Genomic DNA, 18,876 nt, shown 5'->3' with positions numbered 1-18,876 from the left:
GTATAAGGGTTCTGACACACAAAAAAATCATTGATGAGTTTCTCCTCCGATCTTCTTTGTCATATTCCTTTCATTTCATTTAAATATATGGCACGTTGATATATACATGTCCAACACATTTGCCCAAGGTACTTAAAAGACGTCTCGGACGGACGGATGGACGAACAGACGCACACACCATAAAACATAATGCCTATAGATAGGGCATAAAAAGCACAAATTTCAGGTGGTTTTAAAACTCCTTTTTAAACATCTGTGTTGTCTGCTGAAGAAGACTTAATTCAGATGATCATTGACCTAAACATATTTACTGGTAATGTAAATAAGTGTCATTTTTTTTTATCCTTTTGACCGTCAGTCCTGTTTATATCTAAAAGAATTTGTATTAGTTTGTAGGAGTTAAGATCATCTATATTGGTATCTGGCTTAAAAACATAATAAAGCTTGATAGCAACACTTCCAACATTTAGATAAAATCTATTTATTATGATACTGGGAAGATCCTGAAAACGTTTACAATTTTTTTTAGGACAAACCCAACTAAGAAATTAACACCTCAAAGGAACACAAAAGGAATCATACAAATATAACATACTTGCAGGTTCTTGGATGCCATGTCGCATATTAGAATCAAATCATGCAGAAATGCACCTTATGTGATCCTCATCTTATTTTGAGTTATTTTCTGCTATCCGAAATAAAAATTGTGGAACATTTTAATCGGACTCATTTGGCAATACATGCAATCTTCTTCTTTACGTAAATCTCTGCAGCGTTGGAGACCATTCAGCTAGCTGTGTTCCCTCAACGGATCATTGTTAAAAAAGTAAATGTATTCAAAAAGAAGTGATTTCAAATGTTGAAGGGAATTCCCGAAATTCCTGAATTGAAAGTTTGAAATGCACAAAATTGAATTACAGGAACGTACATATTATTTACACGAAGCAGTCATAGTATTTGGGACAATCTGTAAATTTGATATCAATAGCATTTTTTATCTTAAATAAAATCTATGAATGGTTGGCACTGATTTAAATTATCGTTTCCTTCACTACAATCTTGAACATAATAAATTAATATTAAATGAAATACACTGCTATTTTTAGTGTTTGTTGCAGGTTGGCTGTCACTATGCACAACAGTTCAACATAACTTATTGGGGAAAAAACAGAGAACTCTTTGTGTCACCAACACTGTCAAACATCCAAATATACCATCCACACTGATATGTGTCCACACTTGTACAATGTAAGTAAAAAACCTGATAAAAATAAGGAATGAATAATTAAAGTAAAAGTATCATACCGCTGTGAAATGCTACACAATTTCATAAAAACATCAACTTTGAAAAAAAACACGTCATTTTTCAACTGATTTTTGTAGGTTTTTTTTCTTATATTCATGGTTAGGGCTAGGGTCTTGCGCTCTCGAACATATTAAAACCCGCCTTATATTCTGTATGTGTCTGTCATATTACGACACGTGCCTGAAATTCAGTGGCCATTTTTTGTTGCATGTCATATTTGTTTTCATTTATTGTTTTCTACGTTAATATAAACCAATAGCTTTCTCATTTGTTTTTGGATTTGTCGTGTCGGGTCTTTTGATTTCGTGCTTAGTGGTATTGGTTTTGCTCATTGTTGCAGGCTGCACAGTACCATAAGCCTACACTCGCTAACTTATTTGTCATTTGGTCTCTTTGGCAATCGCACCATATCTTCTTATTTTTATAATTACCAGAAAAATCTTATATTGGTCAGTGAAACATGAAAACGAGATCAAGTTCAAATGCACCCTAAGCTTGCAAATTCTGACTGACAGATAATTTTATATAAACCTTGACCTATTGCTTATAGTATCTATGAATAGAAAGAAAATCAGATAAAAATCAGATAGAACTTGCCAGATGGACATATTCACCTAACAGTCAATCCAAATACTAAAAATCATCGATCTATTGCTTCTAGTACATTTTTTTTTAGAAACAGATAAAAACACCAAAACACTAACACTGACCAATTAATCATAAAAGGTCTTAGTCGTCTTAAAGCCAAAGCGCGAGTAATTGAATGTAATAACGAAATAAAAAATAACAAAATACAATATTTATTAGCACTAACGCATTTAATTGCAATGACATGATAATATACAAACAATTAAGCTCTCTGCTTCCATATGAAAATTTAAGAAAATAAATAAATAAATGATTACACATTTGTGTATTCTCATACAATCTTAAATGTACATGTACTGATATGTAAACATACTTGAATATTGTAACACAGTTGAGCAGCGGTTTGTCAGTCTTTATCAAACTCAATGCAAATTATACATATTACGCGAACAAGAAGTTGTAGACCATTATTGTTATGAAAATGCATCACAAGGTACAAGTATGTTCTGAAATGAGGTCTTATAACAAATTTTAAGATAATAGTTCTCTCGAAAATTTCGAACTTGGCTTATATATGTTAATGAATATTATAAAGTATACAAGTAAAATTGAAAATGGAAATGGGGAATGTGTCGAAGAGACAACAACCCGACCACAGAAAAAACAACAGCAGTATTACTAGTAAGTATTCATTAAGCAGGAAATAGATTGGAATTGAATCTGAAAACGAGTCACACGGTAAAGCATCATCACATAAAACCGTATAACAAATGTTGTTACTTGAGGATGTTTGCTACTCTTGTTTTTATTTTATTGTCAGATATTTGGAATCCTCTAGTTTTATCCGTGTAGCGTCAATAAAAAATTTGCCCACTTACTTGTACTTTTTTCATAATTGTATAACACATTGTTTTGAAAATCAAATAAAATCCTTGTATTTTTTACAAAATTTTTGAAAGAAAATGTGTCAATGCTAAATGTAAAAAAAGACTAGAGCGAATCATTTCCCGCCAAATTTTCAATTGATGAATATCTTAAACAAAACAAGGGACACAGACATCTAAGTTCTTTTATTTATGTACTAACTAAATTTAACATCTTTTTATAAGGCTTGTTATTTTGAAACAGAGGAGCGAACTGTTTTCTGTTCTTTTGGTAATAAAACAAATATGAAAATGAATGAAATGTCACTTTTAAAAGTAACAAACATATATCTCTATGTATTACGGGTATGGTTGCTCAATTTGCAATGATTAGATTTATTAAGCGTTAAGTCGTGAAAAATTGTCATGGGTGGAAATATGGATTGGTGTTTAATTTCCAACGACTAGGATATAACATATAAAACAGGACGAGTCCATGCAAATTGTTACGAATTTGAATCCTGTACTGTACTAGACCGACATCCGAAGACAATTTTTTTTAAAGGTACTAGTTCAAAAGGTAGCAGTCTGTAGAAAGACATGTGCCCCTACATGGACACATTATTCTGACTTCAAGTCGATTGGTCTTTGTTATCATTGACATCAACGTGATCATTTTTATAATGTTTTTAACAGGCAATCGAAATTCATATACATGTAAATAATTCTTTTATGATTTGCATATTAGGGAATATGTTGATATGATTGGTCGAGAGAACTTCCGATAGTTGATCTTGACGTTGGTTATTTTTCGATAGACGACGTTGACCGCACTTCGTTTCGTTACCAATGTAAAGAATGGCGGCTATAATAACACCGACGTAACCAAATGTATTTTTACTGCACGTTAATCATTAAATAAAGTAATACACCAAAAAATTCGTTTGAATGATAATAAGAGTTTTTGCAGTTTACTTTTTATCAGATAGCAAATTTCATTGAGTACATATTTTTGCGTTAAGGTCAAGTGACAGTAAATGGGCTATGTCACAGATTTCAGTAAAATTTTGCATACAACTCTGGCTCGATGAACTTCAACTAAAAATCGAAATAATGATGCATTTATCTCATTTATCATTTAAATTATTACTGATTGAATTCTTACAAAATTGGTGAGCATTTGTATAGAAAGCACATAAAATCGTCATAAAACCTTCTAAAAAATGTCTTAAAATCGCAAAATCTCTAATTCTACTCCATAGATTTTTCTTAAAAAACTATATGTTGTTGATACATAAATTACCGTTATAATGATATAAAATAAAGATAGGGTCACCGACTTCGTTTTTACGGTATACATCATTCAATGTTGTGTTCTTTGTGAAAAAATCCTATAAAACGTCAAAATAATCGTAACGTCGCCGTGTTGCCGGTGTTATATAGAAACGTCGCACGCTACTGGTGTTACTTTTGGTGAAATCACGGACAAGACACATTCATCTTGTTAATTTTTAAACAAAAACAATGATATTATAAAGTGTTGTATATTATTTTAAAGCTTTTAAATTCTTCTTTCAGATTATTGCAATTTTGTATATGTAACAGACCATTTTCAATAATTAAAACTCAATAAAACCTTTATTTTGCAATATGATTTCCTTGTCCCGCGTTACACTTTTAGTTTTGTTAAATTCTGAATACCGTAAAAAACATATGATCTTTTTTACCAAACGACATAAAAGTTTGTCTAGAACAAGCAATTTATAAGTGGACGATGACGTAATGTAGATTTTTCTCTCTCGAAAAGACGGAAATATAAGAAAAAGGGATCAAGATGATACAAATTATGTGTCCCATGCACGAAAGGTTGCCGTAATTTTTTTTAAATTGTCCCCAAAAAGGTAATTCCAGAGCAATCCCCATTTCGAAAGTAAATAATTCTTATACCAGTATTTTGTACAAAGATCACACTTTCGCCTCATGCAATAAACAGGATTTTGTAAAACAAATTCTTTTTACTGGAGTTGATTAGCAATGTCCGACATTTTGTCCCCTTCGAACAATATTGAACGTAGGGTAACGTTTTCTGTTTTTTCATGATATTTATTCCATACAGTGCCATTTGCTACATAAAAACATTATAATAGATAAAAGTACAAAAAATTATCTATATTTTGATATTAAATTCCCATAAATTAAATCTAATATACGATATATCAGATAAAACTAAAATGTCCGATACAATGTCCCCACATACGATTTTGACGTTATTTAATTAAATATGCTTCTTACGTTCCGTCTAATTGTCATGATTGCGGTTTTCACAGACGATTTGGAATACGGCTATTTTATTTTGTTGCTTAATCGAAATACTTTAAAATTAATGTTTTATTTTGAAGCTCTACCGATTCACAAAGAAGGGGTGGGGAGAGAGATTTCCTCGCGGATCTGAAGTGTTTTCCGGACTATAATAGTCGGATTCGCTATAATACAAATTAATACCAAAAAAACCAGCTATAATAATTGTTCCCGCTATATATAATTCCCTTGCACATATTTGTGCAGAACTGCCATGCTAGATATGCCGTAGTCCTTTTGCCTTGACATTCTGGAGTGCAAAAATGAATGATTTTTCAGTGCATAGTTTATCCATAAAAAGAAAGCGATTGCCCTTATAATTAAAATGTATATAATTTTAAAAATGGTTTCAATTCAAGTTACTTTTTTATTTTTGATTTGTTAATAAAACTAAAGCTTAACATATTTTATCTAAGAAAAAAATCCTTCTTAGGAAAAAAAAATCAATCCTTTAAAATTTATTGTAAAAAGCCATCTGAACAACATGCAATCCAACGTTTTTATTTTGTCTTACGTCTTTGAGTGTGTAACGTTAGGTGACACCAGTATCGTGCGACGTTTCTAAGCCATTCTTCCCCCATGCCAGTTTTTCCCCCGGGGGAAAGGCTGGCATGAGCCAATATTTCCCCCGTGGAAATTTTGGATCATTGCCATTCTTCCCCCGCGGAAATTTGACAATACGTATACATATATAGTCACTTTTCCCCCATGCCAATCTTTCCCCCTATATAATAGATATCACCGTATATATGTACACGTCTAAAAATGAAACCGAAATAGGTTTATAGATACAATTTGTTAGCTCTTTTACATTAATACAAGTTGTGTCTACAGGTTTATCCGTCTGTCTATGTTTCAACTAATCTGTCTTTCTTTGTGTCCCCTAGTCTTTCTACATTTTCAACTGCATGTTTGTCTACATGTCGAGAAGTCTGTCTATATATTCACCCGTCTGTTTACATGTTTACCAGTCTGTCTACAAATTCACCCGTCTGTTCACATGTTTACCAGTCTGTCTATGTCCACTAGTCCGTCTATATATTTTCACTAGCTTTGAAATAGATTTCAGTAACTGCGAGTACTTTTATTTCGGTGCTTTGTTTCTATTGTTCTTGTGTAAGTGATTTTTGTTCGACGTATCAACATTTTTAGTGAAACCAATTGCAACTGATACTTTTTTCCTTGCGATGTGTTGTCCTAGGTTGGGTTCATTGGGGAGGGTTGAGTTTATGGCCACCACATTGTGTATGTACCAATGTCCATTCCAAAGCCAGGAACATGTATATATATATATTACCGGGTACATTGGTTGTTGTTGGTTCATGTCATTTGAGTTTGTATTTATTGTAAATTATTTTGTAATCAATAAGCCTGTTAGTTTTGTTTGTTTTGTTCCCTAAGTTGTATGGTCGGAGCAATTTATAGCCGACTATATAGTTTTTTTTGTTCATTTGTGGAGGCCGTACGGTGGCCTTTTATTACTTACTAAATGTACCATGTCCGTGTAACTCCGGTGGATATTTGTATCATTAGTGCTAGATCGTGGTCGACACTATATACACTTTTAGGGCAGGTGGAATATTCCTGTACTTCCACGTTTCCACTGCACGTCTCCCATGCTGGTTGGAGAGGGGGTACATATCTCACCTAGGTTTGATGAAGTTTCATCCTTATCGAACTTCTTCTCCTGAATGAAAGCTTTAAAATGCGATGAGTATCTTTCTCTATCCATGCCTTTGATGGGTACTTTAACCTTGTGGTACAAACATGATTTATCATGTAAAGTCAAAATCTTCAAACTGACCAGAAGTGGTTTAAGTAGTTGTATTCAGTAGGTCAATGCTATTAAGGGTTCACGAATGAGAATGGATTGTATCACTGCATCAGAATGTGCTTCGTGTGTATAAATATAACTTGTATGTTTACATGGTATATATAAATACATATCAATTTATAGTAGTACAATGAAGCTTTGGTACCGCTAAACTAATCAAAAAAGTTAATATTCTTTCTTTAGAATAAAAATTTCTAACTGACGTCGCCGACGTTATAAATTTATAAAGAGGAAAAACTAGCTTATCATGCCGCAAAGGGGAAAAATTGGCCTGATCCTCGTTTTCCCCCTATAACGTTGAGGGGGAAAAGTTGGATCATGCCAATTTTTCCGGGGGGAAATATTGGATCGATCCAGTTTTTCCCCCAGGAAAAATTGGCATGGGGGAAGAATGGCTATAGGACACCGGCCGTAAAACGTTGATTTTTGACGTTTTTCACTACCAACAAGGTGAAAAAATGATTTTTAGACAACAAACGAAGTCGGTGACCCTATCTTTATTTTGCATCATTATAACGGAATTTTGTGTGTCAACAACATACAGTTTTTAAAGAAAAATCTATGGAGTAGAATAAAAGATATGGCGATTTTAAGACAAATTTTGTATGTTTTTTCGCTGATTTTAAGTGCTTTCTATACAAATATTCACCCATATTAAAAGAAATCAATCTGCAATATTGATAAATGCATTATTTTTTCGATTGTCAGTTGTAGTTCACCGAGCCAAGATTGTATGCAAAATTTGAGCAAAATCTGCGACATAGCTCATTTACTGTTCCTTGACCTTAACAAATATATTCATGCGCCAGGCCTCATCGTATATCATTAGTACACGGGATATAGGTACTAAGAAAGCGTGCATGATCGATTTTGACCTTACACGGTAACGAAAATCTTCGTTTTGCTTGATCAATATTCAATTTAAATTTCTCAACATTTGAAATTCCTGCTCCCCAATAATTTTTGCATCGATTTTTTCTTATTCATAAAACAAATTTGATATTCTAATAAGAACGATTAACAAGCGCAAATAGTTGTGAATGTCAACACCATCTTTCAATTTCGATACAGTTGTTGAGACAATTACATGTTTTATCTGAAAGAAACCTAATACAGGGCAAAAGTAATAGTCACCAATCATAAACCTACCTGTGATTATTCATCGGAGTGGCTATTTGTCCGGCTAGCCGGACGAATAGTGTCAGGGCTATTTGTCCGGCCATGGAAATGCGCATGTCATATCATGTGCGTTCGAACGCGGGAGTAATATTATCTTCAGTAGCACCGAGGGGGCGCGTGTAATCTGATCACTGATTTTCAATTTTAAGATGGCTGAAAACGGTAATATCAATATTTGTGATAGTTTTTGCAGTTTACGGAATTGGACAATGGAATACGATAGTGTATGAACTTCCAAGAATTATATAATCTTATAAAAGTGACTCTAAAAAATTGAAATCACAAGGAAAATGGGAAATAAAAGATAATTGATCGGTTCTACAAAATTATTCGGCTCGCTACAGCTATCAGTCTATGGAAGGTGCGATACGATAAAAACTTTTCTTATATCAACGAGCGATATTGTCTTATATCAACGAGTTGCATTGTGGGAAATTACAGACGAATGTTAGCATTTGTACGAAAAAAGGCAGATTTCGCGGTATAAAGTAATTATTCTTTTCTTAAAACAGGATGACATTTAACACGACATACGTCTGCTGTATAATTTCCATGAATTATTTTATGTAATTACAATCAAGGTGTATTTAAACGACAAAATTAAATTGTTGAATAAAAGAAACATAATTGCACGATTTATCATTTGTAGGTGAACACATTCAATAAAAATCATGTAGCAAATTCAGTGGAAAGCAATTGAGATGAATTCAATTGTTTACTATGCCAAAATCACCTAAAAGTCAAAGTTACTGCTATATTGTCTTATATCAATGCGATGTTTGTCATATATCATAGCGATACTTTTTTAATATCAAAAATTTATGAATGCGATACTTTTATTATATAATTGCTATAGTTTTCTAATATAAAATGAATACGAGGAAACGTCACGAGGCATGTCAATAAAACCGCAAACATAATTTACAATCTTTGTTTATGACCGGCCTAATGTTTTGGGATCAATATCACTAAAATTTCGTTTCTGTAACAAAATTAACGATGACATGGACTTATTATTTCGAAAATGTTGCTTAACCCTATTGTTAGTTGAAAGTGTTAACAACCTGTTCAGTCTATTGTTTGGCAATCACATGCTTTTACCGACAAATTCTATCTGTAGTGATAATGAAATGGCGGACTTTGAATGTTGTTGTAAACAGTCTACCGACTATTAGATTCTAATATACTAGTAGTATAAAAATATAAAAAAGAAGATGTGGTATGATTGCCAATAAAACAACTATCCACAAAAGACCAAAATGACACAAACATTAACAATTATAGTTCACCGTACGGCCTTCAACAATGAGCAAAGCCCATACCGCATATAGTCAGCTAGAAAAGGCCCCGATAAGACAATGTAAAACAATTTAAGCGAGAAAACTAACGGCCTTATTTATGTAAAAACATGAATGAAAAACAAATATATAACACATAAACAAACGAATTACAGGCTCCTGACTTGGGACAGGCACATACATAAATAATGTGGTGGGGTTAAACATGTTTAGTTTAAACATATTTTATTTGCGTAAATGTACAAAAGGGATGAGACACAAGTTAATCAATATTTATACCAATAAAAACAATATTCAATGATGTTATCAAAGTGTTGAATAGGTAACCTTTACGAATAAGTTTATTTAAAGGAGCAACAAGTTTACATGGATTATTTCTAAATTTCCGGGCACGGTTAACAACATTTCCGTAACAATGAGGATGTGCTATCCCGTTTGAAATAAGTTTTCTACAGGTACAACCAGACTTCAAAACCAAATCTTTATATCTATGGAAAAATTTAGTAAAGGTTTTAAGTAATTTATGGTAACGTCCAGTTTGGGGGGGGGGCGGGGTTTTGAAACCCCCTTTTTGGCCGATCAATGCATTTCAAGGGGGACATATGAAAATTGGGACTGTTAATGTTATTACAACAACTGGGTCGATGTCTCTGTTGGTGGACTGTTAGTTCCCGGGGGTATCACCAGCCCAGTAGCCAGTACTTCGGTACTGGCATGTAAATACGGATTTGTTGTGTTATTTAAACTTTCTGTGACAAATTTTTAGAAATTATTATAAATTATGGAATGTATCTCCCTCATGCAAAGCTTTGATTTCTTTCACAGATTTGGCTATACTTTGTGGACCTTTTGGATTATAGCTCTTCATCTTTTATATAAGCTTTGGATTTCAAATATTTTGGCTACGAGCATCGCTGAAGAGACATGTATTGTCGAAATGCGCTTCTGGTGCAGGAAAATTGGTACCGTTAATGTTTTTACATCGCGACGACCGCGAGGACATTCCGATGTATTGTTGCCAGAGATTTTCCTTAGTTTTTGACTAGTAGCCGATCGTATAAATACGCTAACATTTCTTAGTGCAAAATAACAATCCGTATCGCTTGTTATACTGAATTCTAAAAACAAATGTTCAGAAAACAAATAAATAAGATGTAAATGTCTGTTGACGTTATCTAAAATAAACTCATCATATTTTTGTATATACGCCAAACGCGCGTTTCGTCTACAAAAGACTCATCAGTGACGCTCTAATCCAAATGTGTATACATCTTTTTTATATTTAAAAAATAGTTCAGGGAAGCCATAGCTTGTTGGAAATTTACACATGCATTGGGCCGTGATATTCGAATTTTGTCCTGTTGATTTCTCCGAGCTCTTGTGCATTACTTCTTTTTACTATGCATCCGAATAAGAATAACAGTTTTTTATTTTTTTTTAATTGCACTTTTTAAAACAATAAAATCGGCAAATAGGTTCCAATGCATGTAGATTTACGCGAAAAGTATATTGTACATGACAGCCATTATTATGTATAATACCTCTGAGTCTGCGCTAAGTATAGATCTATCGAGAATTTTGTCGGTGTTGTTTACAAAGCAAAAGAAGCATGTTATACTAGAATTATAAATTTAGATCTTTCAGTGCTGTTTACTAGTACTTGGTATTTTTATTGACGTAACCGTTATTGTACCATCATAACTGTCGTTACCGTTAAAGCATTTGTAAAGCTTTAGACGTGTGCTAGCTTATATTGCACTGTACAAAAGATTCAGCACCCAAATGACGTTTTTGGAGGTCTGGAAAGCAGTTACTTATAAGGAGATATTTTAAAGATTTATAGATATAAGAAGATGGTGCATGAGTTCGAATGAGACAACTTTCCACAAAGTATAATGCTTTGTAACAAGTTAGATTAATTGTTATCAATAAAGAAAGTCTTACATGCGTGCATTGCGAACATATCAGATATAAATTATTTCGGTGCGTTCATTATAAAATTGCTAAAAATTAATGTAATATAGTATGTGAACAATAATTTGATACTTAGCTATTTGTTTATGACATTGTTTATTAAACCCCATCGATACTGGCATTTTACTTTTTGAAAATGATGGATTGAACCTGGTTTTATAGCGCTAAACCTCTCACGTGTATGACAGTCTCATCAAAATCTGTCATATTTACAACGCTGCGTAAAAAAACAGACATAATGAGTAAAATTGTAAAAATATGGGTACAGTAATCAAAGATAAATACTAATAAGTACTAATATTGATATCAGAAAAACACCGCTATGATATTTTAAAAGTATCGCATTGATATTTTAAAAGTGTCGCATTGCATATTTATGTATATAAGAAAAACACAGCACTTCAAATTTTACACGGACATAAACTTTAGCCTCTAGCTAACTTCTGAATGTATATTTAGACTCAATTGTTGTTTATATATGAACAATAAGTTAAAAAGTTAGTATTTTCTTAATTTTTCGTTGCCAAAAACAACATTTTCCGCATGAAATGTCTGCATGTTTACAATTGATATTAGACAATATCGCTCATTGATATAAGAAAAGTTTTTATCGATACGCTTCTTCCATAGACTGGCTATGTAAATGGTAGAAAATATGTTCAAAGCAAGAGTAGTTGAGAAAGGCCTTTACAATTTTGCATGTCTAACTGAATGAAATTTAGCTTATAGTTTTATTCCCAAAATGAATCTTGCAAGTAGCCTTCAATGTAGTACATTTAGGGGGGGGGGGGGAAAGGAGCACACCGTGTCACCCAACCTCTTCACATAAATAATTTTTTTTTTTAAATGTTGGTTTTTTTTAGGGGGGGGGCATTATAAAAGAATCTCTCACCTTTCACTCAAAATGTGGATAACTTTATGGCAAGGGGTCTATAATTCTCTTTGACAGTTACAGACATAATAATTTTGACCTTTTTTCAGCTAGACAAAATCCTTTACGCTAACTTAAAATGCACGAGTCAAACACTACCAAAATTTGTTTAATTCTTCTCTTTTCTTATATTAAAAATATAGGATATTTTATGATTTTTCGATGTATTGTTTATCCACATTGGACTATATACTAGTATGAAGAAAACAAATTCAATTACTAGTATCAAGATTAGGCCCTAATACTTAAGATTACAAACATGTGTTACCCCCTGGTGCTGCTGAAGATAATATTACACGCACACACTAATATTTAATAGTGACATGCGCATTGTATTGGCCGGACAAATGGCCCAAGACCACAATTAATGACCCCGCTTATAGTTCCCCTTAATTATAGTGTATTTTTTCTTTATTTTTTTTCTTTGCCTTTTTCATTCATTTGTTAGTTTTTATGGGGTGGAAATGAAAGAAGAGAGGTGAAATAACTTTTTGTTGAAGGTATTTTAACTGATTTTAATATGGAAAGAGTGATTAGGTCAAGTGCAAAAAGGTAATATTTTCAGTTTTCGGAACATCTCTTGACTTGTCCATAGGGGTATGGATGTGTATTGGCTTTTGTAAGTTACATCATAGCAATCTTTCTGAATTTTGGATATGTTTTTGGACTAGTACTATACATTACACACACAAAAAATTTGACAAAAAGATTAGGTCCATTTTTTTTAATGAGACAAAAAGTTATAAAGAACTAATAGAGGAATTAATTGTGGTCTGTGGCCAAATAGTCCTGGTACTATTCGTCAGGCTAGCCGGACAAATAGCAACTGCCATTATTCATTCCTTGAAACATTTTGGGTAATAAACGAGTATAAAAATAATGTTTTTGTGTACGGTGTACAACAACATAACTATGCACCGTACAGAAGGACTTATGTGGTCAGCTAAACACCGTACACAACACTTTTTTAGGGATAAAATATCGAAAAATAACATATGTATGAAAGATTTCAATGCCAATTATTGAAACAGTTATACTTATTACACACACACATTGACCTTCTATCAGAAAAAGAGTTTCAATGAATATAGAATTTTATTGTATAGCAATATAATATTTCCCACAGAACGTAACCAAAAGTTAGCGTGCAATAATTATAGGTTTCATAACGAGTGAGAATTAGATATCGCTTGATATCAACTCGAGTTATTTAATTTCAATATAATAATAAACGAGCCTGTGGCGAGTTTGTTATTACTATTTAAATTAAATAAAGAGAGTTGATATCAAACGATATCTAATTCTCCCGAGTTGTGAAACCTATTTCTCTTATGGTAAACATGCTTTTTGTGCTTAATAAAAAAAATCAGCGAAACGTCGACCCAGTCGCTTGAACATAACTGCATTGTGACGTCATATGTCCTGTTCGTCGTCAATCTTCAACATAAGACTTTTTTAAACATTTTGTACGCTTCAGAATGTAATAATATTTGAATAAGAATATATAATAAGGTGAAAAGTGTGCGTATTTTCTATATTATTGAAGAAATCGCTTATCTCCGTTGCAATGGATGAAATGTACATCATTGTGACCTTTAACTGTCAACAATGACCTAACGAATAGCCAATGAAAATGCCGCAATATCGTTTCAGGAGGTTTCGTTGGCCAATCAAATTAACGCATTTTTCGTATCACTTTTTCGTATCACACTCCGGACAGTGTGATACGAGAATTATCTATTCATGCGAGAAATAGATAACAGGCACCAACCATAAGAGAAATTCTAATATTACACTAGTGCAATAAATCTTCAAAATTCATGACGTCATCAACGAACAAATCCTAATTTAAACCCATTTTTTTACTTTCAAATATTATATTGCTATACAATAAAAGGGTTATTGCATGAATATTGGGGAATATTGTCCCTCGTAGAACATATTACTCTAATATAAAATTCTACTCGGGACAATATTCCCCAATATTCATGCAATATAAACCCTATAATATCGGATGAGACGAGGGCCAACTTCTTTGACAAGAATTTACAATGTTTTAGTAATCCCTCTTGTTTTGGGAAAAAATTGAGACATCTTTAACCATCAACCTACGACCAAATCATTTCTTAAAATAGCAATTATGTTTAGATTGAAGTACACATTGATATTATGTGAACAAAACAAAGATTTTCGTTACCGTGTAAGATCAAAATCGCTCACGCCCGCTTGGTTAGTACCTATATCCGCTTTCGATGATACACGGTGGGCCTATTCAATGACATAAATATACAATTTACGTGTGATAGAGGTAAAAAATACGGAGGTGCGGAAAAATATATTCCCTATCTCCAATTTTAAAGAATTATAAGGATTAAACGCCTTTTTAAAGGAATTTATTGGTGTATAAACTGGACCAAGTCACTCACAAGCATAGTTTTAATGTTGTATTTGTTTGTGAGTTAATTGGTCGAGTTTATACACCTATGAATTCCTTTAAAAAGGTGTTTAATCCTATAATATTATATATAAATCGGTCAGACTATGCTTCTTTTTCAATTACAGTTCCTTAATTTATTCAAATAGAAAAATGGAAATAAATCCATTATAAATCGCGTTTTACAACATTACAAATATCCTGTCACTTTGAATTAGTTAAAGTTTAATGCTTAAGTTTTGTGAATATTTTGCACTATCCAGTTCCGATTAAGTTGGCCATCCAACTGACCTCAAACTAACAAAACAAAATACATAAACATCGAATCAAATAGTTAAAGAATAATTTTGAAGGCAGATGGCACTGTGACTTTTCCATTTATGCATTACAATATTCCAGCAGCTCTTGCACAGAAAAGGTTTTGAAATGAAGTAAGATCAAGTAACCATGCTATTTTTTTTTTACAAAAAAAAGAACATAATAATAATTATAATCGAATTTTAACTGATTTTATAGAAAAAATATACGACTAGAACCTGGAACATGCGATTTATGCTGTCAGTTTTGCTGCGTAGAAACTTTCGTGAAGTACTATCGTGACCAAACAACTGGTAAGCAAATCACATTGACAGGACGGACATCGGTCTTTCCATAACAACACATCGACCATGCTTCACTACGGTGCAGCAGTGGATACACATCAGAAAAAGCCATGACGTACTATAAAAGTACTTATTAATAAAGTTACAGTGCTTTCATTTAAGTACGTTTGTAATAAAAAGAAAATGACTTACTAACATGCATATAAATTACACTTAAAGAACTAACAGAAAAATCGAAGAAAAACACAGTATTAACAAAGGTTTTGAAACGGTATGTAGAGGACAATGACCTCTTATTATTTCTACCAAGAGTTTTAATACATACAAGGAACCTCCTTCTTCTTTCTTTGCCTCCACAGCCTTTTCTGTCTTTTTTCTCTCCAGGGCAGAAGCAGCTGCTGCATTTAATAGATCATGCCTCTTACATCGAGTTGTATTCTTGTCTAGGTAGTATCCAGTCCTACATGAACACATATAACTACCTACAGTGTTTCTACAAATTTGATCTGTTGGGCAATCATAGTCTTCTTCGTAACATTCGTCCCTGTCAACACAAAAACTGTACATGGGACTCCATACCATACCTTTTTTCTCAAACTCACAGTCGCATGAATAATTAAATTTATTTCTTACCAAGTCTTCGAAATTTTTGTTTTTACCAATACCCCAAAGACAATCTTTCTTTTGCAATTTTTCACAAGGATTTAAATGGTCGTTTAGGGCTTCATCTTTACTTTTTACGTTACCCCCGGAAGTTTTACCATAACATGAGTCAGGACAAAACCACAAGTACGCACATGTAAAAATCGAATATTCCTCTGAAATTTTGACCTCACTTCTAAAATCTTCTATATTCTTTCCACCTGCTTCTTCTGTTTCATTTAAATCTTTAAAACAGTTATTAGTGCCCGGCAAAGCAAGCACATCTTCTCTCATTTCAGTGAACCAGCACATGTAATAACTAGCTGTTACCCTGTAACGGAAAAGTTCTAGGCTATCTTTAAATGGATAATAAGATGCATAGCGTATGGCATTTTTGCCAAAATTCTTGTGGATTTTGGCAAGAGAACCAGAATGATTAGCTGTTTTGAAAATTTCTTCTACGCAAGATAAATATCCCAGATCGCATGCTCCTACTACGGCCTGGTGTCGTTTACGAAGACGTGGGATCGGGAAATGTTTGTAGAATTTCGGCTTCTCAAATTGTGATGATGTAAAGGTATATCGTCGATCGACTTCAAAATACTTATGTGCAGCCAAGAAAATTCCAATGATTCTTAACTCCTTCGTCAATGGATTTAGTATAGCATCTCCAATATTTTTTCCAGGCACCCGTTCGACCCAGCTGAAATCTCTTCTACCCTTTAATGATCTTCGTGTTCTATGTTCGTTCGAACGCAGTCGTTGGAATGTTTTCAACTTGTTTATCGTAACACATTCTGCAAACTTCAAACCAAATAAGTATTCTATCGTTAGTATAATTATAAGTATGTATGCTTTTTCCATATCTGTCAGTCACACTGCAAAGTTTGAATCGACATTCGGTTGAGTGTGTTCCCCCCGTTAATAATAAGTATGCCTTCGATATATACAGTTATTCAAATACCGTCAACAGTCGGAAAGCAAGCCCTTAAAAACGACCGTTGTTGCTACTTTCTTAAGACAACAATGGGACTGATATAAAAACCCGCCATTCAGAAAATGCGTTAATTTGGCGGAAAAATATTTGGCGCCAATTTGGATATTTTTCTTTTTTCTGTTTCTTACTTGCCATTAGGGTCAGAAATAGATTTCTTTCGATTTTTTAAAGCATGGTTCCTATTAAAAAGTAAATACTTAAAAATGTTAAATTTACCGTCTTTTAACAATTACGTAACACCGTTGATCGTCATTTATAGAAGTTATGCGAACTTGTCTGCTATTTTTTCTTCTTTTTTTTCACAGATAAACAAAGATTATACATACTATATAAAACATTATTTAATAATATGTATCTGAGTCTCAAAGTTAAAAATTAAATCAAGTTTAACGTTCTATCAACCCGTAGGAAACCTTGTTCGAACTAAATTCCAAAAGAAAGACATTTTTTGACATTGTAGTTGATGTCAACTGCATCTGAACACAATGTACACACATTTAGTGTTTTGTTTTTTTTAAAACCAATGGAGTCTTTTGGAGAATCAGCTGTGAATATTTGACCGGATTGATTATTCTCTGCATGTAAGTCAGTGAAAATTTTGACAGGGTAAGGAAATCTTATTATACTGTCTTTGCACAACCTAAGATTGTTTATAATATTATAAAACAAAATTGTGATGAAGGAATCCTGCAAAAGTAAATGAAAAAGTATTGTCCTTAATTTGAACTTAAAACAATCTGTTTCAGACAAGTGTTTTAATCACTCTTTTTCAAAGCATGTTCATACTGACATGAATTGTGACTTTTAAAGTTATGTAAACTTTGTAATAAAATTGATGATGACTACCATTTTTTTCTATATTGCAAACTAAACTCAACTTTAAGAGATTGCTTATTTTAAAAGATTGATAATATAAATCCTGATTTTACAAATTATCAACCACTTTTAAAGCTAAAACAACTTTTAAATCCTAAATCTGAGCTTTTGACAGAAATTGGTGACTTTATAAACAATCTTTAGAATTGCGAAAATGAGGTCCATGTCCATCAAAGGTTACATTAATTACCATTTATAACTATGTTTTTTTATGTTTATATTTGTAATTCTTCACTGTCTGTATCAAATGTTGTATTTGTATTTGCTTGGCCCATATGGGTGTATTTTGCAAATAAAATTATTACTTATTTAGACTTTGACTTGTGATCTAAAGCATAATTGTTGACTTAGCACTCATTAACTGCTCTGAAATACTTTTATATAAATATAAAAATGCATAGTTATTATTATTATTTTAAATAGAAGAAGAAAAATATTAGACGGAGTCTTTTTGGTTCTTATTTATTTTCAAGTTCATGATAAGAACCATTTATTTATTGGTTTAGTGCTTTATAATATGAGTTCATCATTTGAACTGGCATGGAATCACTGAGACAAACTTTATTGTTATTTAGTTTGTTCATACAAGGATTGCAAATAAATTTACTTTTATTTCAATTAATGAAGAATTTACATTCAGAATATTGTCATTATGATCTCTTTTAAGTTTTTAAAAATGAAAAAGGTAGAACCAGGTATCAGTACTGAAAAGGAATTCCTGTTTTTGATCATTTTAATCCTGTCTTGATCCATTATTGAATATTTTGGCAACCCCTTGTACTATTGTAGTAGAAATTTTATTTCTGTGTTAAAATAATTTGGTTACAGCAGTAAAAATACAAAATATAAATATTAAATTAATTCCATTCGTTTTTTATGCGTTTTGTCATTTGATTTTGCCATGATTATGGACTTTCCGAATTGATTTTCCTCTATGTTCAGTATATTTGTGAATTTACCTTTTTTTTTAACTCTTGGCATAATAATAATATGG

At 32.5% G+C, this 18,876-nt stretch overlaps 1 protein-coding gene across 1 annotated transcript; it reads right to left on the bottom strand.

The window, feature by feature from the left end:
* Window positions 1-756: 756 nt before the first annotated feature.
* LOC134713990 (uncharacterized) lies at window positions 757-17,007 on the bottom strand. The gene is made up of 2 exons (XM_063575249.1): window positions 15,693-17,007; window positions 757-1,261 (listed from the first exon to the last, which is right to left on the bottom strand). The coding sequence occupies exons 1-2, from the start codon at window positions 16,871-16,873 to the stop codon at window positions 1,144-1,146; spliced, it is 1,299 nt and encodes a 432-aa protein (XP_063431319.1). The 5' UTR covers window positions 16,874-17,007; the 3' UTR covers window positions 757-1,143.
* Between the last annotated feature and the right edge of the window lie 1,869 nt (window positions 17,008-18,876).

This window comes from Mytilus trossulus, chromosome 4, assembly GCF_036588685.1.
Source record: "Mytilus trossulus isolate FHL-02 chromosome 4, PNRI_Mtr1.1.1.hap1, whole genome shotgun sequence".
In the NCBI taxonomy this organism is placed as follows: Eukaryota; Metazoa; Mollusca; class Bivalvia; order Mytilida; family Mytilidae; genus Mytilus; species Mytilus trossulus.
The sequence above is the reverse complement of the archived record's forward strand: the minus strand, read 5'-3'. Positions and strand labels throughout refer to the sequence as shown.